Source organism: Phodopus roborovskii, unplaced genomic scaffold, assembly GCF_943737965.1.
Source record: "Phodopus roborovskii unplaced genomic scaffold, PHOROB, whole genome shotgun sequence".
NCBI lineage: Eukaryota > Metazoa > Chordata > Mammalia > Rodentia > Cricetidae > Phodopus > Phodopus roborovskii.
This window is the reverse complement of record NW_026126645.1, coordinates 7,910,456-7,936,516: the sequence shown is the minus strand read 5'-3', so window position 1 is coordinate 7,936,516 and position 26,061 is coordinate 7,910,456. Positions and strand designations below refer to the sequence as shown.

Here is a 26,061-nt window from a genome sequence, read left to right as displayed (position 1 = left end):
GGGAAGTAAATGCTTGTGTAAATAAATAAAGCCTGGCAGTAAGGCCGCAAAGGGAACTGGGAGGGTGGCTCGGTTGGTAAAGTTCCAGATGCAGAAGCTTGAGGATTTGAGTCCGGTCCTCAGAAGGTAAGAAGCTGGGTGTGGCGATGTGCACCTGTAATCCCAGCCCTAAGGAAGTGAAGCCTGGAGGGTCCCAGGGTTCGCTGGCCAGCCAGCTGGTCTAGCAGAATCTGTGAGCTGCAGGGTCTGTGAGAGACCCTGTCTGAAAAAAAACAGGGTAGATAGGGCCGCAGAGATGGCTCAGCAGTTAAGATCAATGGCTGTTCTTGCAGAGAAACTGGGTTCGGTTCCCAGCACCCACATAGAGACTCACAACCTGTGACTGTAGTTCCAGGAGATCTGACGCCCTCTTCTGTCCTCTAAGGGCACTGCATAGACACGGTGTACATACACACACAAGGAAGCACACACATACACATATGCATACACATTAAAAAAAAAAGTGAATTTTAAAAAGGAGAGTGTGGCAGGACCCCTGTCAGCCTTTGGCCTCCACATACATGCACTAATGTTGCAGGGAGTAAGTGACTGAGCCCTGGCTGCTGAGGTGCCCAAGGGTTACGAATGCTGGCCTTCGTAGGCCAGGTGGAGGAGAGTGTGCATTTCACCCAGAGAGTGGCCAAAAGCCTATGGCTCTGGCTTCACTGTGAGGAGTGGAGGCAGGGAGGCCACCCTGGTCTTCAAGGGAACAGGTGTCAGTTGCCATGGGCTAGGAGAGTAGAAGGCCTTGGCTGTGTTTCAGGGACACTAGGGAAAGAAAGGAGCTGGCAGGAGCCTGGAGGGAGGGGGCAGGGTTCTTGTCTGGGACTCTGCTATTGAGCTGTGGTTAGGATTGCATAGCATCTCGAACCATTCAGGTTGAGACTTCACAGACCCTTCTCTCCCCCCGCCCCGGGTGAGGAGGGGCTGAGCTGGATCCAAAGGGGGGGGGGCTCTTCTCAGCAGCTACCCCAAGAACAAGCCCGGGAACAGAGGGGAAGAGCTGGCCACCACACTTCACTGTGTCTCAGCATTATTGTCCTTGTAATGGGTGTGTCCGGTGGTCTTTTCTGTGTCACTCACTCACCAGCTGTCCCTGTTTTCCAGCCGTCAGGGTGAGCCCCTGCCACTCAAGGCAGCCTTCCGTCATCTCCGATGCATCTGCTGCTGAAGGTGACCGGTCATCGACACCGAGCGACATCAACTCCCCAAGACACCGGACACACTCCCTCTGCAACGTAAGGCCAGCAGCAGCAGGGCCCGGGCGTTTGGGCCCTGCCCAGAAACGGCGGGGCCACGGGGTGGGATAAAGATGTGCCCGCTCTTTCCTCTCGTCCACCCAGGGAACGCTGTGGCGAAGGCATTTCCCGTTCTGTTCTTTCCTTTTGCGAGAAGCAGAGGAGTGGGGAGAGAAAGACATGAGGCCTGTGTCCTCCTGTGTCCAGGAGGGCGAGGAGGGTCTGCGCAGCCTGGATCCCCGCCCAGTGCACCCCATCTTGGGCCCTGCCTGGGACCTTGGGTCTGACTACAGGACCACCTGTCCCCTGCAGCACCCGCTCTCATCTTCCACCCTGGAATGAAACAAATTGCTGTGTTTTAATTTTGAGATGCCAGTAGTTGGGGACATATTTGGCCTCTGCAGAGAGGGCCTGTGAATTTGTCTTACTTTTCTAGTCATTTTTTTTTTTATTATTATTATGTACTGACGCCAGCATCTAAGAGGAATGAGCCCTCCAGTAGCTCTGTCTTAGCTCACTTTTCACTTACTGTAACAAAATGACTGAGGCTGAGAGACGGATGAAAGAAACGATTCCTGTTATACTTTACTCATAAAGGTCCCATTACTTCCCACATCATCACACTGGGGACCAGGCTTCTGATACAACAAACCTTTGGAAGACGCTCTGAAACCGTAGCCATGCCACTGCAGCTCCCAAGCTGGTGGCCCCAACGTCAGTGGATGGCTGAAATCCATGTCAGCCTCCGAGAGGAATGGAAGGTCAGAGGTGGGGGCCAGTTTGAATTTTTGTCCCATCAACATAAATAATTGATAACCCCGAGGTTATCATGTCCTTCCCTGCCATGTCCTAATGACAGATGCCACACTGAAGTGTCTTCAGATGCTTAAGAAGGCTTTTTCTTTCTTCCTTCCTTTCTTCCTATTTTTATATGCATGAGTGTTCTGCCTGCATGTGTGTGCATGGTGCCCATGGAGGCCAGAAGAGGGCATCAGACTCCTGGAACTGGCCTTATAGAAGGTTGTGAGCCACCATGTGGGTGCCAGGAACTGAACCCAGGTCATTTGCAAGAGTAGCACGTGCTCTTAACCACTGAGCAATCTCACCAGCGTGGGGAGGCATTTTTCAGAAGCTCGAGTTAATACTGCTGTATTAACCAACAGAACTTGCTGACCGTGTGATTATTTGTTTAGGACACTCAGGAGAGGGGCGTGCTATGAGAACCCCTAATAAGTGGGTACAGATGGTTATGAAAAACAACAGCTTCATGGGTGCAAGCTAGGGGAACTTTTCCCCATCCACAGTAAGCATGAAAAGTGCTTACTATAAAAGTGGCTATGATTACAAGGGCTGGGGAGATGGCTCGGTTGTTGAAGCAAACACGAGCTGAGTTGAATCCCCGGGATCCACATAAAAAGGCCAGACACAGTGGTGTATGCTTGTAATCCCCACACTGAGGAGGTAGAGACAGGAAGATCCCTGGGCTCCCTGGCCAACTGGCCTTGTTTGATCAGTGAGCTCAGGCCAGTGAAAGACCCCATCTCAGAATACAGTGGAATGACATGGCTCCTGAGGAATAACACTAAAGTTGGCCTCACACACACTCACAGTTCAATTACATCCACATGTGCACGCACGCATGTGTGTACCCACATACACACAGAGAGACACAAAATCGCTAAGACTAAACTTGAAAGAGGCATCATAGCCTTCTTGGGTAGCCATTAGATTACTGGCCCAGAAGCTACACATTGCCCATGGCAGGGCTAGGGTCCCTTCTTTTCTGGAGGCTGTGATGAAGCAGTGTGACTTCTCTTGTCTAGTCTTGGGGATGAGGCTGACAGACCAAAGAGACCACTCCAAGGTCTCTATCATCCATTTTTCAATTGCAAGGACCATAGTGGACAGGGCCCTACCCTCCTACCACGCAGGTGGAGATTCTCAGTCTTAAGCAGACATCCTTTGACAGACGTGCCCACAGGATGAGCTACCATTTGACAGCTCTTTCCAAACTCCCCTTATTTCCCATCTCAACCGGTGTGCATATGAGTAAATTAAAAAGTCAGAAAATGGCTCCAGGTATCCCTCTATCCTCAGAGATCTGACTTGGTACCAACAAGATCAACATAGACTGAACAGCTCACACTGACCACTAATTAGAGCAGAAATGAGGATTCCGGATATTAGGAGTCAATGGTCTGTGTTTATGTCTTCATGGGCAATCCCGTGCCTGCAATTCCAGAAACAACCGCTAGGAGTCTCCCTAGTAATGCGTTTTGTAATCTTTGGGCTTTCTGCTCCCAGGTAGGGCCAATGTGATTCATGGATGTAGTAAAAACTTTTGCACATTCACAGGGTATTAAGGGTCCCTTCCCTACCCATTTGGATCACGGTTGGCAATCCATGAAAATATCCTACCTACCCACAGGCTATCTCATGTTCCTGAGAAAGAATTTAAAGAGCCCAGACCTGGGTGAACAGGTTCCCAGGCAGTCAGGATCCAGCATGTAGAACACCATCTTAAAAAAGCATGGAGCCAGGAGAAATCCGACACCCCAAATTTGAGTACCAACTCTTACTTGTTATTAGCTCTGTAAGATTGTTGGCGGACTCCTGTTTATACATAAATCCTACTAAAGGTTCCGGGCAGCCCCTCCACAAAATAAGAGAGCTGCTGTGTTGATTTCAGGGTGTTTTAGTGACCGTGTGGTCTCCCGAGTCAATTGTCTGATTGGTTATTAAACTTTTTTTTTTCTTTTCCTTTTCAGTGAGTAGAACCCAGGCAGGGCTTGCTAGGCAAGCATCTACCACTGATCTCAACTCCCTCCCCGTTGGGATGCTTTTTCGTTACAGTTGATGTCTTTATTTAAAAAGAAAGAAAGAAAAAAAAAAAAACACCTAGCAGATCCAACCTCCCATCTGAACACCTGAACCAGTTAAGACAGGAATTTAAACCTCAAAGGCTTAAGAGTTGAAAGGCCAGAGCAGGCAGGAGAGCTTCAAGCTCCTCAGGTCCCCTGACCTGATGTCTGGTGAGCTCCGGGCCCCATCAGTCAGGGTAAGAATCTACTTTAGAGGCAGGGCCGCCCTGGAGGAGTTGGTGGCTTCCTTCCAGGGAAGACCCTGCCCCATCCTCATCCATCCTCATGGGCCACCTGTGCACTCATGTGTCACGTGTCTGCTGCTTCATCATCTTCTCTTTTGGCTACAGGGCGACAGTCCCGGCCCGGTTCAGAAGAGCCTGCACAGTCCTATTGTACAGGTAGGTGTGGCTTCCCTGGCTCCCAGCACTCTCCTTCCACCCCAGCCTGACCCTCTTCTGTAGACGGATTTTCCTCTGGGCCGGCAGCACACAAATAATGGCACGGGAACTTATTATTAATTATGAAAGCTCTGCCTTAGCTTAGGCTTGTTCCTGACTAGTTCCCATAACTTCAATTAAGCCCATATTTTATAATCGACTTTTACGAGGCTCAGTTACCGTTACTCTGTACTGCCCACCCTGCTTCCTCGGATTCTGTCTGGAGACTCCACCTTTCTTCCTCTGAGCCCTCTCTGTCCCCAGAAGTCCTGCCAGCCACAGTGACACATCGTCACACAGCACAAAGGAATATCCCCCAACACTCTTGCAGCCTCGTTGCTAAGACCCTTCAGTCACCCTGAAGCCACTTTTGAACTCCCAAGGAAGAGAGGATTGGAAGCCTTCTGAGTCACAGGTGTGCTGGCACCTGAACTACAGGCAGTGGACCAGTGGGAACTTGAGCAGCATCTCTCATGTTACCTATGGTGTTTCCTATTTTCTGGCTATGAGCCATCCATCTGCTTAGGGCTCCCCTAGAGAAGACTACACACATCTTGAATGCAAATTCCTGGGCTCTACCCAGTGGAGATTCCAGCCCAGATTGGGAGCAGGGGCTGCATTCCAAGATATTCTAAAGTGTTCCTTGAGCCTTGAGTCTAGAGTGTGCCGTACCCTTTCTGTAGGTAATAACAACAGCAGCAATAATAACAGTGCCACATGTCGTTGCATAAAGCGTTTAGCCATTTGTGAAGCTTTCTGCAGGTACTGCCCCAAACCCCCAGTTACAAGGTCATTGTAGAGTTCCTAGGCTGGCCCTGTCACTAGGTCAGCTCTGCACATAGCCTGTCCACCCTGCATCAGAGTGACCACAGGCAGTAGTCAAACTCATGGATGTGTTCCTGCAGGCCCTTGAGTCTTCCGAGTGAACTTAAGGGACAGTCACAGTGCAGGCAACTGGAACAACCCCTGGCCACTACATGGCATTCATGGCAGGATCCATCCTAAGTGTCTTTCCCTTACATCAGCGATGCATGCGGACATTTTGAGTGGGTTTTGGTACTGTCTATAAGAGACTTTAAAATTAGCCTGGGTTTGCTCAGAGGATAAGGGACAGACCCCTAGACTTCCGGCCCCAGAGCCCAGCTTCCATGCCCCACCGTGACCTGGACCATGACTTTGGAAAGCCTCCCCCCTGCCCTTCCATCCGCTACTATCCTTCCCGCAGGGCTAAGATTGATTACCTCTGTTCTTCTCCCTCTGCCTCAGTCACTAGAGGATCTTGAAGACCAAAAACGGAAAAAGAAGAAAGAGAAGATGGGATTCGGCTCCATCTCTCGAGTCTTCGCCAGAGGGAAGCAACGGAAGTCCCTCGACCCGGGCCTCTTTGATGGTACCGCCCCTGATTATTACATAGAGGAAGATGCGGACTGGTGATAACCCACCGCCCTTCGCCCGTTGCCCATGGGCGTGTCTGTGTGTGGATGAGCCGTGGAGCGTGTGAGCATGTGTGCATGGGGGCTCGGGGCCTGCGTGGGGTGCGTGTGCACGGGTGCACTCACCCACATGGGTGTGTGTAACTGAGTGCCTAGAACAGGCAGAAACACAAATGTGACCCCACCCCCCTCCGCGTCGCCACCTCTGTAATCGATGTACATACCACAAACCGTGTGTGACTCTTGTCAACTGTTGTCTCCGAGCGATACAGTTGTGTTTGTTTGTTTTGTTTTTCAATGTTTTGGGTTTTTTTGTTTGTTTCTTTGTTTGTTCAATCTGTTGTATTTTTGTTTTTAATTCCCCCTTCTCCTCCCTCCTCCTTTTTATGAAACTTGAACACTTGAAGGACTGCTGTGTATTTGTAAATAACGAACATAGTGTGCACTTTGTGCTTGTAAAGTCCCTTGTCCAGCCGCTACTGCAGCCCATGTTACCAAGGATGTGGTCTGTGTTCCATGTGCCCCCTCCTCCCAACCCCTGGTGTGAACGTGTGGGGCCAGACCCTGTTCTCGCTCGGGGTGTTCCCAAGTCACTTTAACCACAAAAAACACCCCGTCACCATTGTCAGGGTTAGGTCACTGCAGAGACTCATGAGCCCAACCAAGAAGTCTTGGCTGGGCTACAGTGTTTATAGGGGCTCTTTTTAATGGCCTGCCTGTTTTTAAATTGTGTTGCTGTTTCTTTCTTTATGGAACAAAAAGAGAGAAAGAAAACTGTTGCATTTAATTTATTTGCACAAATGCAGAAAAACGTATTCTATCTAAATTATTACGTGAATATCGGAATGTATATTTTTCCACGGGGTGGGCGGGAGGCGGGCGTTTCTGCTGACTTGTCTATTCTGTGTTCATGCCGCTGCAGACACTGTGCAAGGTAGAGTTAGGGTGGCTAGAACTGGGGACCTCAGGTGGCCAGCTTGCTTTTTCTCTTTTCTCTTTTCTGTCTCTCCCGGCTGCTGTCCCTGCATGAGAGGACTCCCGCCTTCTGCTCTGGCCTTCCTCTATATATATTCTCTCTATATATATTTATTTATCTGACATACAGACCGTGACTTCAGTGAGCAGAGCACTAACAATCATGTTCCTCTTCTCTTGGGCCTGTCTTTGGAGCCATGTTAATTGAGCCTAGGGAAGGATAGCCTGGGGCATATCCATAGGATATCAGACATCTGGGCCTGAGTCAGTTGGGTAAGAGGCCTCTGGTGGCACACAGGCACACATGCACGCACACCTCTCCATCCTTCGTTTATTCCACACATGGGCCAGGCAGATGTCAACAGAGAAGATGTCGATCTTCTGGGAAGGGCTGTTAGGGAGGATATCTAGCAGGCAAGCCCTCTGTCTTCTTTTTTGCAGTTGGCTTCTTCAGCCACACATGGACTCTCTTGGAATCCCCTGAGCCCTGTCTTCCAATTCTATCAGCAGCTCAAGCAGGCTCATCCCATGAGGGCTGGCAGATACCTATACTGTTTGCCCCAACAGGGGTTCACCAGGGCATGGAGAACCCAGAGTTTCCAGCCAGTCGTGCCCCACCCCTAAACCTCAGTTTCCCCTTTCTTTGCCCCAGGATCCCCTTTCTACTGATCCTTAACCACTAACAGCTGAGCCCACACCCTTATGTGACCACTGTGGCGCTGCCTCCAACAGCAGCGTTCTCAACTCTTAAAGAGTTTTCAGTGCTGGAATGTATAGGATCCTGTGCCCAAAGTCTCTAAAACAAGCCAAAAAAAGCCCCCACCAGGTCCCCTCTTCCCTCCCAACATAGCCCAGAGGCTGAGAGAGAGCAGGCAGGGACACCTAGGGAGTGTCCCTGTGTCCTTCAGCTTAGCTGATCAGCCAGCCCAGCCTGATGGTGAGGGAGAGAGGCCAGAGCTGGCATCAGGGGGAGGTCTTAGGAAACATCCCCCCACCCCCGTTGGAGTTTTGTGTTTTATTTTCTTTTGTTTGTTTTTTTATGACTCCCCCCCCCCCTTTTACTTACAAGAAGATAAGATTGCAACCACTCCTAGTAATGACTTAGCCATTCCTTTACATTTCAGTTTTTGGAAATTAGGAGATCATCCCAAGAGTTACTAAGAATGATTTATTTGAGAGAACCACATCAAATAGCAAATGAGTTATGGGTAATAGATGAGAAAGACCTTTTCCCATGGGAGAGGTTTCTCGAAGGCATGGATGCAAAATATAAAATATTAAAAAAAATCTAAATAAAGCTTATTTTAAAATATGACGGAATTCTATGTGACTTGATTGTTTCTACGTCCCTCCAAGGGGAGCCAGCTGTATCCCATCAGGAGGCACAGCTTTCATGGCCATCACTCCAGGAAATTCCTAGGCTGGGTGACAGGAGAATCGAGGAAAGCTGGCTGGATGCTAAGTCCCCTGAAGGGGCCGAGCCAGGTGGACTCCCAGGACATCTTGCCTGGGTCACCTCTCCTAATTTGGAGGTGCAATCAGCATCCGGGGCTGCCCACACCTAATACAGCACCTCCAGGCCCAGGATCCCCCATCGCCTGGCACTCAGGGGCCCACCAGCTTTCTTCGCCTTCCCTCTCCTCACACTCCATCTGGAGGTCAGAGCTGTGGCTGGGATGTTGAGGTGTACTGCCTTTCCTTGGGCCTCAGCAGACCTCTTCATCCCAAGTTCCTACCTCAGGCAACCAGAATGGCTTGAAAGAAACAGCCGGACCTAAGGCAGAGTAGACCAGGCTTCCCCCCCCCCCCTTAGGGTCACAAGATCTCCCAGATGCAAAACCCTAGTTTTCCGTATGTCCTGGGAAGAGCCCATCATAGTAACTCCACATCCTGATTGTAACCAACACCATCAGTTTCTGTTTTGTGCTCAGAAGCAAAACTGATGGGAGAATGTACTAGAAGGCCCCTTCCAGCTCTGCTGGCAGAGAACATGGAGCTCCAAAGATAAACCGTGCTCTGAGGAGCACAATGCAGGACCCCAGGTCAGCGAAGTCACAGGATCAGGAAATGGAAAGGAGCGTAAGGAACTTCGTCCACCAGAGTTCTCAATGGCCAACCACATCCCTGGAATCAAAGGGTTTTCTTCCAGTGATTCTAACCAGCAGGCAGGATTGAGAATCCAGCACAAGGCTAATCTAAGCAAGGCAGGTATGTTCATACTTGCCACACAGTAGCTGTGCCTGACTCCGTGCAGACATTACTAATCAAGAGTCCCTCCTGCCCATCCAAGAGTAGCCTCAGACCTCTCACTTTACAGAGCTTCAAGTATCAGTCCCATATGCAAGGATAAAGTTGATTTGTTATCCTAGAACTAGCCTGGCCTCTCCACACTGGCTTTAAAAAACATGGGGGCAACTTGAGCCCAGAAAAGAGTAATTTGGTCAAAATCCACCACTCAAGAGCGGGACCACGCTGACTCAAAAAGTTCCACTTTGTCCTTTGTGTTTTCTCTTGTGGTGGCTCATGCTAGGGGAACACCCTGCCGCTGAGCTCCAACGCCCCTGCCAGGACACCCTTAATGAAAGAACGCCTTTCCAAGTGGCACCTGTTAGTCTAAAACTGGAACAGGGCCACCCAGGGCACCCAAAGCCCGTGTTCCTGCTATGCGGGTTATATACTGTCCCTTAGGAAGGTGCCATTCTCTGGGCTTGTGCAGTACTTGACCCTCAGTAACCTTCCTGCATGCTGTCAGCTCATACTACCAGGCTCCACCAGTGTAACCAATAATAGTAACAATAATAATTAACATTCATCAGCATTTGCCACGGGCCAGGCTCCGTGTTGTGTGCTTTCCATGAATTAACTCAGTTAACCCACAGCCTGTGTCACCAGCGCGGACTCTGAGGTTAGGTATCGTCCATGGGGGGTGGGGGGTGTAGGTTTGCACTGTCACGCTTGCTTTGTGCGGTGCTGGGGATAGAACCCAAGGCTTCGAGCCTGGGGAGTCTGACTGCACCCCAGCAACCAGAACCAGGAGGGGCCAGAACCTATAGGTACATCTGCCGCCTGGGGTGCCTTCCTGCTCAGCAGGACCTGGCTTGAAGACCCCACCCTAACCCACCACAGGCACAATGGCTTCTGACCCAGCCTGGTACTGCTTTTGTTATGGTACAATGTTCCCATACCTGAGCTATGGGTGGACTCGAGAGCCAGCTCTACTCCAGCAGGGGGAGACATGTGACACCCCAACACTAACAGACTTATCAGCAAGTGGCCTGAGCTGCCCCTCTCATGACACTCTGTGACGTAGACCTACTGCTGTTGGCTCTGCAAACCCAGGCGAGGGCTGGCTGCACTGTGGATTCTTGGCCTTTGGGGATGAGGGAGGGGGCAGTACAGGAATTGAAAGTAGATACTCATGTGTATTAGACATTCGCTCTACCACCAAATTTCATTGCCCACGACTCTTTTTACTCTTTTGAGACAGGGACTCAGTAAGATACCTAGGCTGGTCTTGAACTTGAGGTCCTCCTGCCTCACACTCTCTGGTAACTGAGGTTACAAGCATGCTCCGTCAGGCCTGGCATATGGTTTGTGAACACCCCAGCTTATATTTTAACAAAAGAGGCCCCACAGAGCCCCCGTCCCCTCTACATCCCTCTCTATGGTGACAAATGACTTTGAAGTTCTTTCAACTTGGGCCTCCATCAGGCAGGGCCCCTCAGTCCTGTTTTCCAGTGAGTAAAAACTTGGTAAAAGATGGCTAAAGAAGTTTTCACTATACAAACAGTTCCCCGTGAGCATTAAAAATAGCCCCAGGAGCTAGGTGGTGGCATATTATACCTTTAATCCCTGCACTGAGAAGGCAGGAGCAAGCAGAACTCTTGAGTTTGAGGCCACAACAGAGCAAGTTCCGGGACAGCTAGGACTACACAGAAAACAATCTCCAAAAAAAAAAAAAAAAAAAAAAAAAAAAAAGGAGGAAAAAAAAAAACAATCAATATAACACAAATATTTGTGTGGTAGATGTTCTTTAGCTATCAAAGCTTTGGCATGCTCCACAGCAAGATGAGGGTTCTGCCCTCTGATGGCAGCAGGGTTGTGGTGATGGCCACCTCAGCCACCCTTGCATGGTGTCCTGGGGCCCAGATATTTCTACCATAGTTGTACATAGCATCTGAGAGAACTAGGTCCCCGGAAGATTAGTGTTTGAGAAGCAGAACCAGGGCTCTGGAATGTTCCTCAGGAGTCTAATAGAGTGCCTGCCTGGTGTGGGTTCCATAATCACCTTGGGAGATGGAGGCAAGAGGGACAGAAGATCATGGTCACCCTTGGCTACATAAGAGTTGAGGCAAGCCTGGGCCGCACTAGACCCTGTCTAACACAACAGATTGGGGGAGGGGGGGAGTCAGGACGTCTTCTAGTCTAGTAATTGCATCACCAGGAGGTAGAGGAAGCAGCAGTTGAGGACCCCAGGACTCGGAAATGAAATCGTATGCAGTGCCCCAGGCAGAGGAAAGCTGTCTTTGGGAGTGAGGACTCTCGCAGTGCCCAGTAGGCCCCAGGCCACATCTATGCCTTGACTCACAGTTCTGCCGTCACTCCTGACTTCAAGGGTTTAACCCTTGGGCCTCAGTAAGCTTGTGTGTAAAGTAGACGTATTCACCCCTTCCTCACAAGTTCAGAGGTGAAAGCCAAAGCTTTTAAAGACCATGATGCATGCCTCCCCAACGCTACACCTTGTAACATGTGGGTTTAAATTCAGCGGGAAGTAGGAAAAGGGGCTCAGCATGGGATGGAGCCAGGGTATCTATGCCCAGAACCAACTACTGATTGGTCTACCATCTGAAATGACTAATCCAAGGCTAGTTGCTGGGGAGAAGGTAGGGTATGGGGTTGAGAGAGCTTGAATCCCTCCAGCTGTCGATCCCAAATGCAAATTCATCTCCAAGGCTGTGCTGGAGAAGCATCCAGCCAGCTCCTCTGCTCTGCAATAGGGAGGCTTAGACTTTGGCCATGGAAGTCACCAGCCCCAGCAGCACCTTGCCTCTCCAGCTTCCAGAAAGACCGCTCGTAGCTACCAGGCAGAGATGCAGTACCCGAGGCTATGTCCTTGAAACAGAGACTCGGGGTCACCCAGGTTGTGGTTTTTGTAAGGAGACATGCCAGTAGCCAGGGCTAGCCTAGTCTAGCTGTGAGGTCTCTTTCTCTTGTTCATTGTTAGTTCTTTCCACCACCCCACCCCCCACCCTGGAACTCTCTGAGAGAAATACAGATGGACTAATCAAGGCATAGACAGGTGATGTTCTTGCCTCAAGTCACACCGCTAGGAAGAGGCAAAGCCTTGTCTGTCCGCTCTTGGTGCCATTGCCATGTGGTTTCAAGTGAATCCCTGACCCCGAGGTCCCCACCAGGGCCAGCCAACCGACAGAAGGCCTCGGAAAACTCCAGAAAGTTTCACCAGGAGGATAAGATCAGGCCCTGAGCAGGTCACCTCTTTGTTGTCAGTTTCTCAACCCAATGAAGATGAGTCATAAGTAGGAAGCTCGCAATTGTGGTCCAGGGTTCCTCAGAGATCCAGTAAAGGGCTCTTGTAGCTGCCAAATGATTAGCAGGCTGGGCTGTACGCCACTTTCAGAACCAGTGGCTATGACACATGTCAGCCTTCTGTGTATAATAAGTGATGGAAACAGAACAGTTAGAAGTTTGTGAGACACAGGTAGACAGTAGTTGGTTGTAGGGCATAGATCCCATGGCCTCATCCCACACCTGCTGAATTAGAAGGGCAGGGGTCGGGACCCTGGGATTTATGCTCATAGCAGACATGCTCTCCAGTGTGGGCTCAGTGGGGGCTGAGGAGGCAGCAACATGCCTGTGTGAGGTCCTGCAGAGCTTGATGTGGTCACCACAGGGAAGTCTGGGGAACCACAGCAATCAGGAGCCCAGGTTACTCCAGACAGAACTCTGCTAAGAGCCTTGAGGGGCCCTGCTGAGCAGAGGCAGCCATCTAGCACGTATGTCTGCCACCTGCAGCCAGCCCCAGACACCTGCAGCAGAGGAAGTCTCCAGGGTAGCTAGAAGAATTCAGCCATGGGACAGGAGGCAGCAGGTGTAAGACCTGAGTTAAATCTAAGTTCTAAGCTTGCCATCCACTGTGGCCGGCCCCTTCTTCTGTGGGCCACCAACATTTGTTCTGAGCATCAGACAGTGCTGTAGCCTTAGCCAGGAGCTGTGGTGCCACATGAACACCAGCCTGTGAACACTAAACACCAAACAACAGTTTGGTGGGAAGCTTGAGGGAGCAGTTAGACATGGATCTCCTACAGAGGAGTCAGCAAGCATCTGCCCACCCCCTGCCTCAGGATGCTGAGGAGGCTGGACCCTCTCCAGTCAGGATGCCCATCACCCCTTGCCCAGTTTGGTCTTGGACTTTGTGACAGTGGGCAAGGCAGTTTCCCTCTCTGGGCCTCAGGTTTTCCTTAAAGACATTCCAGGCAGAAGTTGCCCATCTGTGGCCCATCACCTTAGAAGTCCCTGGATTGCCGTATTGAGGCTTTGCCTGCAGCCTACTCTGGGCCATCACCCCCTCCACCCTGCTCCACACACTGCCTTTCAATCCCAAGTTCTGACTTCCTGAACCCTTACATGTGAGGTCATTTGAATGAAGGCTCTATAGCATTAAGACAGAGCATAAGCTGGGATGGGTACCCCTGTGTGTGCCCCGGGGCATGCAGGCTGTTTCCAGGATAGGAAGAGAGCAAAGGCACTACAGTAGACTGCTTCCCGTAGCTGCAGCTCGTCCACTCAGCCCTTCTCCCTACCAGACACAAATAGTATAGGCTCTTCCTTTACCCCAGGAAATACAGGAATGGATCTAGTGGCTTCTGAGAGCCTGTACAGCGAGGCCAGAGACCCTCCCCATGAAGCTGTGAGCCTAAATCCTGGATGAACCCCAGCAAAATTGTTAAGCAACCCTGCTCCCAGGTCACAACCTTTCCCCCATTTATGGCTGCCTTTCCCAGGCAGATGGGGAGGCAGAATTCAGAGTGCTGCCTCTGGGTCTGAACTGGGTCCCCATGCTCACTACCTAGTCATTTTCAGCAACTGGATGGGTCTCGGTTTCCTCGGCTGCACCATGGGGAAAATAAAATATGATGTCCAAGGTTTCTGCAGGAATGACGTCCACACAGTAGGCTCAGCTCAGACAGCGATGACCTTGATTCAACAGATCACCAGCTGTCAGTAGGCAGGACATTCCTTTACACAAGTGATGGTTGGGTAAATAAAACTACTCCAGCTTCCCAGCCAGCCCAGGCATAGGAGGCAAGAGCTGGGGGGCTCCCGGTGGCCTCTGCCTGCCCCTCTTATATTGGGTAGGAGGGGCTTAACCATAGCCAAAGAGAGTCCTTGTGTTTAACCCAGTGCTGGGATCCATAGCATCCTTTTCTCAGCCCTAAACCTTGAGCTATAGTTTAATACTCAGTTGGGAGGAAAACAAAACTCTTGAACAATAAGTTGAAGCAACTATATTGCAGATCTTAACAGAGTACATTCACTTATGAAGGCCCTAACAGGTTCTGCCATGCAGAAAAAAATATTTTACATTCTCCCGTCCAGTGATCCCCTGGCTTAGCTGAGCCCAGAATCAGGTCTTTTAATCTAGCTGTGTGGATCATACTCTGAAAAACAATGGCGCATCATGTCACCTGGCACCTTTTGGTCCAGTACTCTGTGCCATGAGATGTTGAGTCAGGGATTCTTTAGGGTTGTCCTAGCATGTTCGTTCTGGCACTGCCTAGATACGGCACATGCCTAAGGTCTGCTAGACCAGTGCACTTAAGAAATGGGGTGAAAAATCAGGCATGGGGCACATGCCTGTAACTCCAGCCCCTTGGCATGCAAAATGGGACTGGAGATACAGGCCACGGGTAGCATGCCTGCTTGGCATGGATGAAGGTCTCAGTTCTGTCCTCTTCGCCCCACAAGACTGAGTATGGTGACATACACCTGTAATCCCAGCACTCAGGTCGGAGAGGCAAGATTGGGAGTTCAAGGTCATCCTCAGCTACAGAGTAAGTTTGAGACCAGCCTGGGTTATATGAGACCCTGTCTCTCAAAAACAAACAAAAACCATGAGGTGAGCTAGGCACCAGGTTAGGCAGCTATATATTCTGAGCCACGCCTACAGGAACATAGGGATGGATCCCCAACAGTTAGCTAAATGGCTGGGATCAGGGGTACATTCTCATGCTGCTGTTTACTGTCTGGCTGTAAGAGGGGCTGAGTCTGTTATACAGGAGCCAGGAGGTGGTTCTCTTATCATCTCTGGCACCCTGTGGGTGTTCTGGGCTGCCTAAGTGCTATTCCCATGATGAGACATGCATGTTGAATTCACATTCAAGTTGCCCCCACTCCTGAACGGGGTCAGCATCCTTTCTTGATAGGATGCTGGTATCTCTGGAGATGGCTTGGAACAGATTATCAGGACACCTTAAGGGCCAGGGAGAGGAGAAGGCAGCCTCAGCAGGGGACACTGCAGGGGCCAGAGCCACAAAGACAGAGAAGACACGAGACAAAGGGACATGAAGATTCACCTGGACAGTGTTTCTCAACCTGTGGGTTACGGTCCCTTTGTGGGCCAAACAATCTTTTCACAGGGGTCACTAAGACCACCGGAAAACACAGATGTTTGCATTATGATTCATGTCAGTAGCAAAAGTACAGTTATGACCTGGGGGTGTGGGGGGGTCGCCACACCACGAGGAACTGTGTTAAAGGGTCATAGCATTAGGAAGGTTGAGAACTACTGCCCTGGGACATGGAGATGGACAGACAGGTGGGTGAGATCTTGGGTTACAGTAGGTGTGTGAGTTAACTCCAGCTTCCTGCCCTGTATGTGGAAGAAATGCACACTTAGTGACAGCCAAGCTGGCAGAATTGACAAGTATCCCCCCGCTACGGAAATGGTTGCGCTCAGGAGCCAAGACTTAGAGCTGTGTGGCTCTCAGCCGGGCAGCCAGTTCCTCGGAGCCTCCCTCTCTCCCTCTGTGAGGTGGAGATGGTAAAGTTGCAAAGTTGAAACCATACATGGAAAAGGGGCCTAACATCACAGCAGCTCATCTCAGGGCTGGCAACAAAGGCTGGGCTCCACCATAGCCGGGGTCCTCTGTACACTATAGGATCCCGAGTACCCCTGTCCTCACCCCATTGCAGTGGTCTTCAAGAGCATGGAGCCTACCTCTCGGGAAGGAGCAATGGATGGTGGGACTTGGTGAAGTAGGCTCAAATCACTCACATCTGTGTCTTCAGGACAGTTCTGATAAGCTGTGATGCAAGACACACTGCGGGGTGGCAAGGACTCGGGCCCACCTCCGTGAGCTGCCCTGTGCCACGCAGTGGGGTACTGTATATACATCCGGCTCGTGTCATCTATGCTTCAAACTCAGACTGTGGGGACACAGCAGACAAGCAAGTCAGTGTTATTGAGAGCTTCTGACCCACGTAAAGGAAGAGGCCTTAGCTGCCCCGGCAAGCCTGAGGAAGATGCCGGCCAGATGTTTCCTGAAGGTGGGCACAGATGTAATGCAGGACCCCAGGGTTTCAACATTAACACTTAGTCTGAAAACTGTGGCCTCCAGCCAAGGAAAGGTATCCTTGGCCCCAGGTCACATCCAGGTCCCCACAGCTTTGTTACCGCTAGACCAGGCGATTTCTGTGCTTGGCTCCCTGGATTCAGGCTCTCTCCTGATGGCAGAGCCTTGGGGCCACAGGTGCTCAGCTCTATTCAGTCAGGGACCCTCTGCCCTTTTCTGCTGGGAGGTTATTCCTTTCATAACCCTCAGCAGTGTGGGTGTCAGGCCACTCGGGTGGAGGAGATAGAAGTCCTCCCTCAGAACAGCCCTCAGGGCATAGACTTTCCTTAGATGGGGGGGGGAGGACAATTTTCTTGCAGTCAAAAAATGTAGTCACCTTTCACCTTCCAAAGTCCAGGGAACTCAGAAACAAAGCAGGGGCTTCACCTTCAGTGAAGTTGCCAATGGGTCTGACAAAATGGGCTCCATACTGTCCCAGAGCCACCGGAGGGATGTGTGCCTGCCATCACGGATCGCTGCTGTAACACAGGGCTTTGAACAGAGTGTCAGCATAAGGGCTAAAGGAAAACCCTGCCTTTTGGCAGAGATAAGTAAGGAAAGCTGGCAGGAGGCAGTTCTGATATTGAGTGCCCCAGGTGTGTGCTAGGCACTTTACACACACTCATTAAGTCATGTGGAAAGTGTCTTGGAATACTGCCTGTGTGCCAGGTCATATGGAAAGTGTCTCGGAATACTGCCTGTGTGACTACCTATGTGCCAGCTTAGGACTGGAGGCCAGGGATGTAGACATGGTGCTTCCTTGTTGCTGGGGGTTTTATTTGTTTCTTTATGGGGGTTTTTGTGTGTTTCTGTTGTTGTTTTGTATTTTTGGTTTTTGAGACAGTGTCTTTCTGTACAACAGCTCTAGCTATCCTGGAACTCTCTCTGTAGATCAGGCCTGCCTCTACCTCCCAAGTGATGGGATTAAGGGTGTACGCCACCAACGCCCAGCAAAGATATATATTAAGAGGGAGGTAATATCAGTCATCTTCATTAAAGTCTTTCACTATAAAGTTGACTTCTCTAGCCATGTGTTGGTGGTCACACCTTTAATCCCAGCACTCGGGAGGCAGAGGCAGGCAGATCTCTGTGAGTTCGAGGCCAGCCTGGTCTACAGAGCAAGTTCCAGGACAACCTCCAAAGCAATTCGGAGAAACCCTGTTTTGAAAAACCAAAAAAAAAAAAAGGTTGACGTCTCTAAAGTCCTTGAATTGAATGTTGCTGTCTCAGTTTTGAATATGGGGAAACAAAGACTCAGAGAGGCAACATAGTAGCCCAAGAAGACAGAATGAGCTAGGGGTGACAGACATGATTGGTTAGAACAGCTCACTCGTTGCTGAGCTTCTACTGGAAGAAGCAGCTTGGAGCGTGGCAGGGGCAGGACACAGGAGTCCTATGCAAGACGGACAGAAGTTTCCTGGCATCCTCTAACCCAGGCTGCGGCTCCAGGTGGATGTATTCATGGATTCTAAAAGGGCTTTAGCTAACCATGGCAGTGCACACACCATGGCAACAGCCTTGGCTGCAGGCCTACCGGTAACTGTAGGAATCAGTATGGGATAGGTCAAAATAGACAGTCATCTTCCCTGTGATTTCGCTTGTTGGCCCCAGGCCTCCAGAGAGCCTACCTGGCCCTGAGTAGGATGCTGTGGATTGCTAGCAGAATCTGGCCACCTTGCTGCCTGCCCCAGATCCTACTGGGCCTCCTCCAGCTGTGGTAACAACCTCCTATGCTTTTATGCTTACTGGGACCTACACTGTCCCTGCTCCTGGGACCTGGGACCCCATGTGTTGCTCCTATTTCCTAGGAGCTATGTTGAGTGCCCTCATGTACTCCAGACCACACGTGGCCGTCATCGGCCATTACAAACCACTTTCACGTCCTAGAGCAGAGTTTAAAAATAGAAACTCAGCTTTGGCTGTGAATATGCTGCTGGGGGCTTCCTTGCCACTTGCCAAGGACAAGGACAGGAGCTTTAATCTGAGCCTGGCTGATTTGAGATCTAAGGCCCAGGGGTAGCACAAGCTACTCTCCTGGTGTGTGTGTGTCCTGCTTGTTGGCACCCTGTGGGTAGAGTTCAGGTACATGGCTCAGTCTTCTCAATGCACAGGACAGCCCTGGGGCAACGATGATTGGGTCAGGCCTTGCCACAGGCAAAGAGGAAAGGACAGAGAATACACACACAGTCAGGAGGGGTGGGCCAGCTGCAGGCTATGCCTAGGAGAGTGGAGGTGGCTGGTGGGAGATGGACCTGCTCCTCCTCCCTTCCTGGTCCCATCCCTTAGCCCTCCAGATGGACTGAGCATCCCCCAGTGGCATGCTATGAACATGAAGTGGGAGTGCTTATACCCCACAACAGGCAAGGAGGTGCTTTCGAAAGCTGATGCATTTTCTAGAAGCATGGGAGTTAGCTGTTAAATGCTTGCTTTGGTCTAGCACGTTGCTAGGTACCAGAGATACCCTGGGACCCACCAGGCCAGGCTCCTTCTCCTACGGAATGGTAGGCTGCAGGGAAACATGGATGCTGGTCTAATGATTTCACAGATTAAGTTAATCCAAGGTAAGCGGTGCAGTGTCAGAAAACGTACTGGGTTAGTAAGAGCTTGTATACATGTGGGGGTTCTGGGGTGACACTAGTGACCAGGGTAGGGCTCCCCGACAGCAACAACATGTAAACAGAGCCCCAAAGGTTGAAAGGAACTTGCCACCCTCAGGACCAGGGAACAGCAGGGCACCTTCCCACTCTTGTCAATGGCTCCTGTTAGTGTAGGGACATCGTCTCTTCTTGGGCTATTACAGCTGCCGACTGGCCTCTTCCTCTGCAATCAGAGAACATGATAACAGGGTCTTTATCTTGAACCCCGTGTGTCTGTGTCTGTCTTCCTTCCTGTCTGTCTGTCTCTGTCTCTCACTCGTGGCAGGGTTCCTGGCTCCCTAGGTGAAAAGGCAGTGCCGGTAGCAATTCCTTAGCCCCAGAGCAGGCTTCTTCATCCTGAGTACCATCCCAGCTCTTGTAATTTCTAGAACCCTTCCCAGTGTTTTCCAGTAACGAGCACACATATTGAGCCTCACCATGAGTCAGTCCAGGTGGTAAAATTGATGTGACTGGAGCAAGGGTTGCCGTTTAGTTGTTAGAGTGCCTCTCAGCACAAGGCTCTGAGTTTGCTCTCCAGCACTGCGTAAGGGTGGTGGTACACACCTGTCATCCAAGCACTGGGAAAGTAGAAGCCAGAGGATCTGAAGTTCAAGGTCTTCCTTACTTATACAGTGAGTTTGAGACCAGCCTTGGCTACATGAGATACTGTCTCAGAAAAATCAAGTAGGCTGACCAGAGACATCATTTCCTGGCAGGACAGATGAATAGGCCCCACACCAGCAGCATCTGCAGACCGAGCTGGGGCAGAATGGACAGTCATTGACTGACACCCAAGGTTGTTCTCCAATCTCCAGGTGTGCATCCTGGTAGGCTTGTGCTCCTCCCCTGAGACAGAGAGAGCTGTGGGAAACCCCTCACTGTGCCCCCCTGGGAGTTAGATGCAAGCTTTCTTCAGATAAACAAAAGTTTTGAAAGTTTCCCACTCTCTTCCCAAATACTTTCAATCAAAGGAGATTTTCTCCTCCTCCTCCTCCTCATTTTTGAAGGCAGGGTTTCTCTATGCATCCCCAGCTGTTCTGGAACTCACTTTTAAACCAGGCTGGCCTTGAACTCACAGAGACAGAGTGCTGGGATTATAAGTGTGTGCCACCACCACCCGGCCCAAAGGAGATTTTCACCCACCTTCTTGGGAAGTTGGAAAATAGAATCCCAGAATCTGTCTCTGAGGTAAACTGATGTTTACCTCAGAATTATTTCAAGCAAACACATATCAGTGTAAAGTAGTCATGATCACAGTGCCCCATTACTGGTCTTCAGGATTAAAACTAGACTGCAGCACTGTAAAGCAAGGGGTGCTGGGAACCTCTGGTGTCCATTCTGACTATCAGAGCCAGGACTTTAAGACAATGACAGATAGATGAGCTGTAGGCCTTGGTCAGCTGACTCTGCATAGTGAGTGTGAGCAGGGCCACTAAAGCAATGGGTGAGGCACTAGAGTGTGCCTCAAAATCACCGGGACCTCTGTGGAAGCTGGGCTACCCTGCTACCCCTAGAGTCGCTGTTTTAGGAGACATGAGGTCCTAAAACCTTTATCTCTAGCTTTTTTGGGGGGTGATGTTGATGCTGATGTCTCAGGGACCACACTCTGAGGACAATTACATAACAACCAGAGACCCGGACAGTGAAGTTTGCTCAAAACCAGGGTCTGGCCAGCACCAAGGTCTGGTGGCAGAGGACAAATACTAAGACCACAATCAACTCTTGTTTTCCCCAAAGTCAGTAACAGGTCCAGCCCTGTGCAAGTGCCCACAGTGAATCAAAAATCCAAGACGTGGAATGTTCCAAAATATAAAATGTTTTGAGAACTACCATGACACCCTCAAGAAAATTCTATGACATGCACGGGGCTGGAGCAATGGCTCATCGTTTTAGAACACTGGATGCTCTTCCAGAGGACCCAGGTTTTGATGGGGGATGTCCTTCTGTATATATGTTTGGTTCTCTTATTGTTTGGCCAATAGAGGCAGGGAGATAGATGGGACTAGGAGACGAGGAGAATCCTGGGAAAGGTAGGCAGAGAGGTGTCACACAGGGACACCATGTAAGCCACAAAGGAGTAACAAGTCCAGGTATTCTCCGGTAAGTCAAGACCACATGGAAATATATAGGTTAATAGAAATGGGTTAATAATTAAGACAGAGCTAGCCAGTAAAAAGCTCTAGCCATTGGCCAACAGTTTTGTAATCAATATAGTGCCCATGTGTTTATTTGGGGCAAGGCAGCTGTGGGACCTGGTGGGAAAGAAACCTTCAGCAGCAGAGTTTGGTTCCCAGCACCCACATTGGGTGGCTTACAACTGCCTGTGTCCCAGGGGATATGACACCCTCTTCTGGTCTCCCCAGGTACTGAACTCATATGCATATACCCATATAGACATAATTTTAAAATAATAAACCTTTATAAGCAAAATTTTGCATCACAAAAGTGTGATTTATGCACAATATTGTGTAAAGCCATTGTCACAGAATACACAGAAATCTGGAATGAACTTCGTGTTTAGACCTGGGACCTCCCCCAAGACATGTCTTTACACATATACAAATATCCCAGAAGTAGAGAAAATAATAAAAATCCAGAATCTAAGGCATTTCCAGTTCCTAGTCAATGCAGAAAGCCCAAAATGGCAGAAAAGAAAGCACACACGTGCACACATGCACACACACATACACACATTCATGTAGTTTTCAATGATGTCATTGGTCCTCCATGGATAAAGGGTTTTAACATTTGTCCATGTTGTAGTGTGTGTGTGTGTGTGTGTGTGTGTGTGTGTGTACATATTTACATACACACATATCTCTGTACGTATCTTGAACCCCTGACCTTCCTGCACTGGGCTTACAGACACACACCACCATGTGCTGTTTAAAAGTAGATATCTCACTTACTTATTTTGTGTGTGTATGTGTTGATACATGTTCATGTATGCGTATGTAGGTACACAGTCACATTCAGGTGCAGACGCACATATGTGTGCGTGTGTGTATGTATGGGTGCAGGTGTGTGTTCCTGTGAGTGTGGAGACCAGATAACAACTTCAGATTTCCTGCCTCAGGCAACATCAACCCATGTTTTTGAGTCCCTCACTGGGCTGTGCTCTCCTAGGAGCCAGGCCATTTGGCCAGTAAGCCTCAGGGCTCCACCTGTCCCCACTTTCCACAGCCCTGGATTACAAGAATGGATGGCCATCTCATCTTTACGTATAATTATAATTAGTGTGTGGATGTGAGGGGTGATGTATTTCCTCAACGCCCATGTAGGGACAGAGACCAGGAATAACTGTGGAGCCCTTTGTCCCCTCCACTTTCACCTGGGTTGAAGTCAGGTCACCATGCTTGTCCAGCAAGCACCTTCAACCATCTTTCCAGTCCCATCTATTTTTCCTTTTTACATGGGCTCAGGGAATCAAACTCGAATATTCCTGTTTGCAACACAAGCACTGTACTGACCTGTTTGGGGGTTCCTTTCCTTCCAGGTGTGAGGCTTCCCAGTGTTAATGGGTGGAGCTGGGCCCCTCTATCCCAAGGAAACAAATCACCTGGTTGCCCAAAGTGCTTGTTGCCACTCTGTATCTATAATGATGTAAAACTGGAAACAACCCCTACTCTGCTGCTGCCCCAGCACCACCCCCAGCCTATGGGGAACAAAATCAGCCATGAATGTCCTTCCGACACTGAAATTCTCTACTGAGAAGGAACAATAGCCCACACAGTGTCTGGCCAAAAGCATCTAGCAGAACAGAGCTAGTGTAGGTCTGTGAGTGGGAGCGGGGGCGTTTGTGTCTCCTGGAGATTATTTAACTAAATACTAACAGCTGCTGTCTAGAGGCAGCATTGGGAGATTTACATTTTTGTGTTAGGTTTATTTCTTTCTGGAATATCATGTTTCTTCATCTTGGAGGGGAGCAGAGAGAACTCTGTAATGGGGGATGGGTGGGCAACCAGAGACACTTTGATTTATTTATTTATCTGACAAATTCATACGTCTACTGATCCCCATTCAACTCTCCCCGGGCCTCTCCCACACACACACATATATCTCCCTCCCAAATTTCTTCCTCTTCTTCTGTAGTGACCCCTGAGAATTATCAGTGATCCTTGTGTGTGCATGGATATGAGGCCATCCACTAGAGCATGGGCAAACCTACCAGGAGAGCCACTTTGGTTTTGTGCTTTGGAGTACCCCCCAAAGCCCCACCCAGAATGTGGCTCCTCCCCACAACAAGCTCTGTGTACTCGTGTGTTGCAGACTCTGACAGCCAGTGCAGCCCCACACGGCACAGCCTCAGCCTGTCCGAGGGAGAGGAGCAGATGGACCGTCTACAGCATGTGGAGCTGGTGAGGACCACACCCATGTCCCACTGGAAGGCTGGCACAGTGCAGGCCTGGCTGGAGGTGGTGATGGCCATGCCCATGTACGTCAAGGCCTGTGCAGAGAACGTCAAGAGTGGGAAGGTAGGCAACTCGGCCCCTTGGGAATGATCCTTTACCTTCTTCATGGGTGCTATCCCCTCCCAGGAGTTGACAGTCTACATTCCACCCCCGGAACAAGAGGAGGTATAGCCTAGAAGTTGGCCAACTTATTGAAGGTCTAGGTCACCAATAAACCAGTCTTCCTAGCAATGAAATACAGCCCTTTGGAGTCATGCCGCTTTGTCCTTCAATTGGAACGAACCTCTCCTTAGCTGACAGAAAAGCATCAGAGCTGGACTGAAGAGTTCTTTAGCTTAGATGATGGCCCCACCCATCTTGGTCTAAGCAGTAGCCCACCCAAACCATGGTCCATAGCAGTAGCTGAGCCCAGGACACCCAGGAGCCCAGTGTAGGGTGACACAAAGGCACAACCAGGCATCAGGAAAGAGCTGAAGCAAGACGGTCCCAAGGGACATGGGTCCCACAGCTCCTAGAAACAGGCTTTTTTAGTTTTGGGGTTTTTTGAGATAACAGTTTCTCTGTGTAGCCCTGGCTCTGTGGACCAGGCTGGCCTGGAACTCAGAGATCCACCTTCCTCTGCCACCCAAATGCTGGATTAAAGGAGTGCACCACTACTCCTTAGTGACAGGCTCTGTTGGGAGTTTCCAACCATCACAGGCTGCAGGGGTGTCCTGTCTAGGGAGATGGGCTGGGAGGGGGATGTGGATGAGGAGCCCATTCCCTCAGAGCCTTCTGTATTGACCCCAGCAGCAGGGAACAGGGCCTGGGATTGCAGGTGCCATGGCCAGGCCCTCCCTAATCCTTGCCCATCTCTCACCTCCCGGCACTAAGTCTACTTTCTGAAAGCAGGTGCTTCTCAGCCTTAGTGATGAGGACCTGGAGTTGGGCCTGGGTGTGTGCAGCTCCTTGCACAGGCGCAAGCTCCGCCTGGCCATCGAGGACTACCGCGACGCGGAGGCTGGCCGCAGGTGAGTTATTGAAACCTGGAAAAGCAAGAACTTTCTGTCCTGAGCCTCCCTGTCACCCAGGCAAGCAGGACACTGGGTCACACCAGGCTTCAAGATATTGAGGATAGCAAAGATGTCCCAGGTGTACCCTGCCACCACAGAAAACTGAGCCCACAGGAGGAGGCACACATGCCCAGAACATTGGTGACCCACCTCCACCTCAGAGGAGGCATCCGGAGAGGGGGGAGCTCCCAGCACTCTTCTGTCTGCCCAGCTGGTGGGGACCAGGCCACATAGCTGACATGTATGTCTGCTCCACCTACTCAAGCTCAGGTCTGTCCACCCCAGAATGAAGGAATAGAGCAGGAGGGAAGACAGAGATCAGGGAGGTGGGCAGAATCGGCAAAGGGGCTGGATAGTCTCGTGGGAGTCTTTTACAGAGGAGTGGAGGCAACTGGTCCAGGCCTCTCTTAGCGGATGCACCTGATGGTGGCTGGGAGCCCTTCTCAGAATCCCGACTGTCCTTGCTGGTGCACGCCCCCACCCAGCCCCCACCCAGCCCCCACCCAGCCCCCACCCAGTCCCCACCCAGCCCCCACCCAGCCCCCACCCAGCCCCACTCTTTCCCTACTTCTCTCTTCACCTCCTAGGGTTCCATTTTTTTAGCAACTCTTTTGAAAAGGGAAGCCACCCTCCCCCAACACCCAGTCGTTGGTGCTCAGAGTGGGGAGGGGCCAGTTTTGTAAACCTGACACGGTCTGTTTTGCATAATTATCTCCTTCGCTGGTTTCCCACCGTTTCTGTACAGTTAATTAATCAAACCTGATGGCGTGTGCTGCTATCTGCAGAAGTTGCTTTGTGCATTAACAGAGAGATGGCAGGAGGGGACGGGGGAGGGGGCAGGCTGAGGGGCGGAGAAGCAGGGCCAGTTCCCAAGCAGAGAAACACAACCTTATGTGGCAGGAGAGGGGCCCTGATGCCAGGCCAAGGTGGCAAGGATTACAGGGAAGGGGTCTGAAAGCTGGCAGCTTGGGGTGTCAGGCTAGGAAGGAAGGGTTGATGGGGTGGTGCCGGGAGGGAGGCACCCTTCACCCTATCAGGCCTTCCCTCCCGAGGGCTCCTGAAGCACCTTCCCAGCCGCCTCCTTCCTCTAGACCCCGAAGTCTAGACACCCTGCTGCTCACAGCATACCCCACATCCTAGAGGTCTCCTCCATGCTGCCTGTGTCCCTCAAGCACGTGGGGCCATTGGCTTCAGCTCTCAGAAGTGCACTGAGTCCCCGACACTGCCCAAGCATCCACCACGGTCCCCAAAGCATGGCTGTCCCCTTCATCGTGGGTTGCCACAACAAAATGCTACCAATCAAGTGGAATGAACAACAGACATCTATTTCTCCCAGCTCTGAA

At 50.6% G+C, this 26,061-nt stretch overlaps 1 protein-coding gene across 4 annotated transcripts in view; it reads left to right on the top strand.

Moving 5' to 3' along the window:
- Kazn (kazrin, periplakin interacting protein) overlaps nucleotides 1-26,061 on the top strand; it is a 941,992-nt gene that overhangs the window by 903,941 nt on the left and 11,990 nt on the right. For all 4 annotated transcript variants that reach the window (XM_051173736.1, XM_051173738.1, XM_051173737.1 and 1 more), the window contains 5 exons: nucleotides 1,147-1,277; nucleotides 4,489-4,539; nucleotides 5,845-5,968; nucleotides 23,524-23,729; nucleotides 24,558-24,676. In XM_051173736.1, the coding sequence (XP_051029693.1) occupies nucleotides 1,147-1,277; nucleotides 4,489-4,539; nucleotides 5,845-5,968; nucleotides 23,524-23,729; nucleotides 24,558-24,676 (631 nt within the window). The remainder of the gene's footprint in view (nucleotides 1-1,146; nucleotides 1,278-4,488; nucleotides 4,540-5,844; nucleotides 5,969-23,523; nucleotides 23,730-24,557; nucleotides 24,677-26,061) is intronic.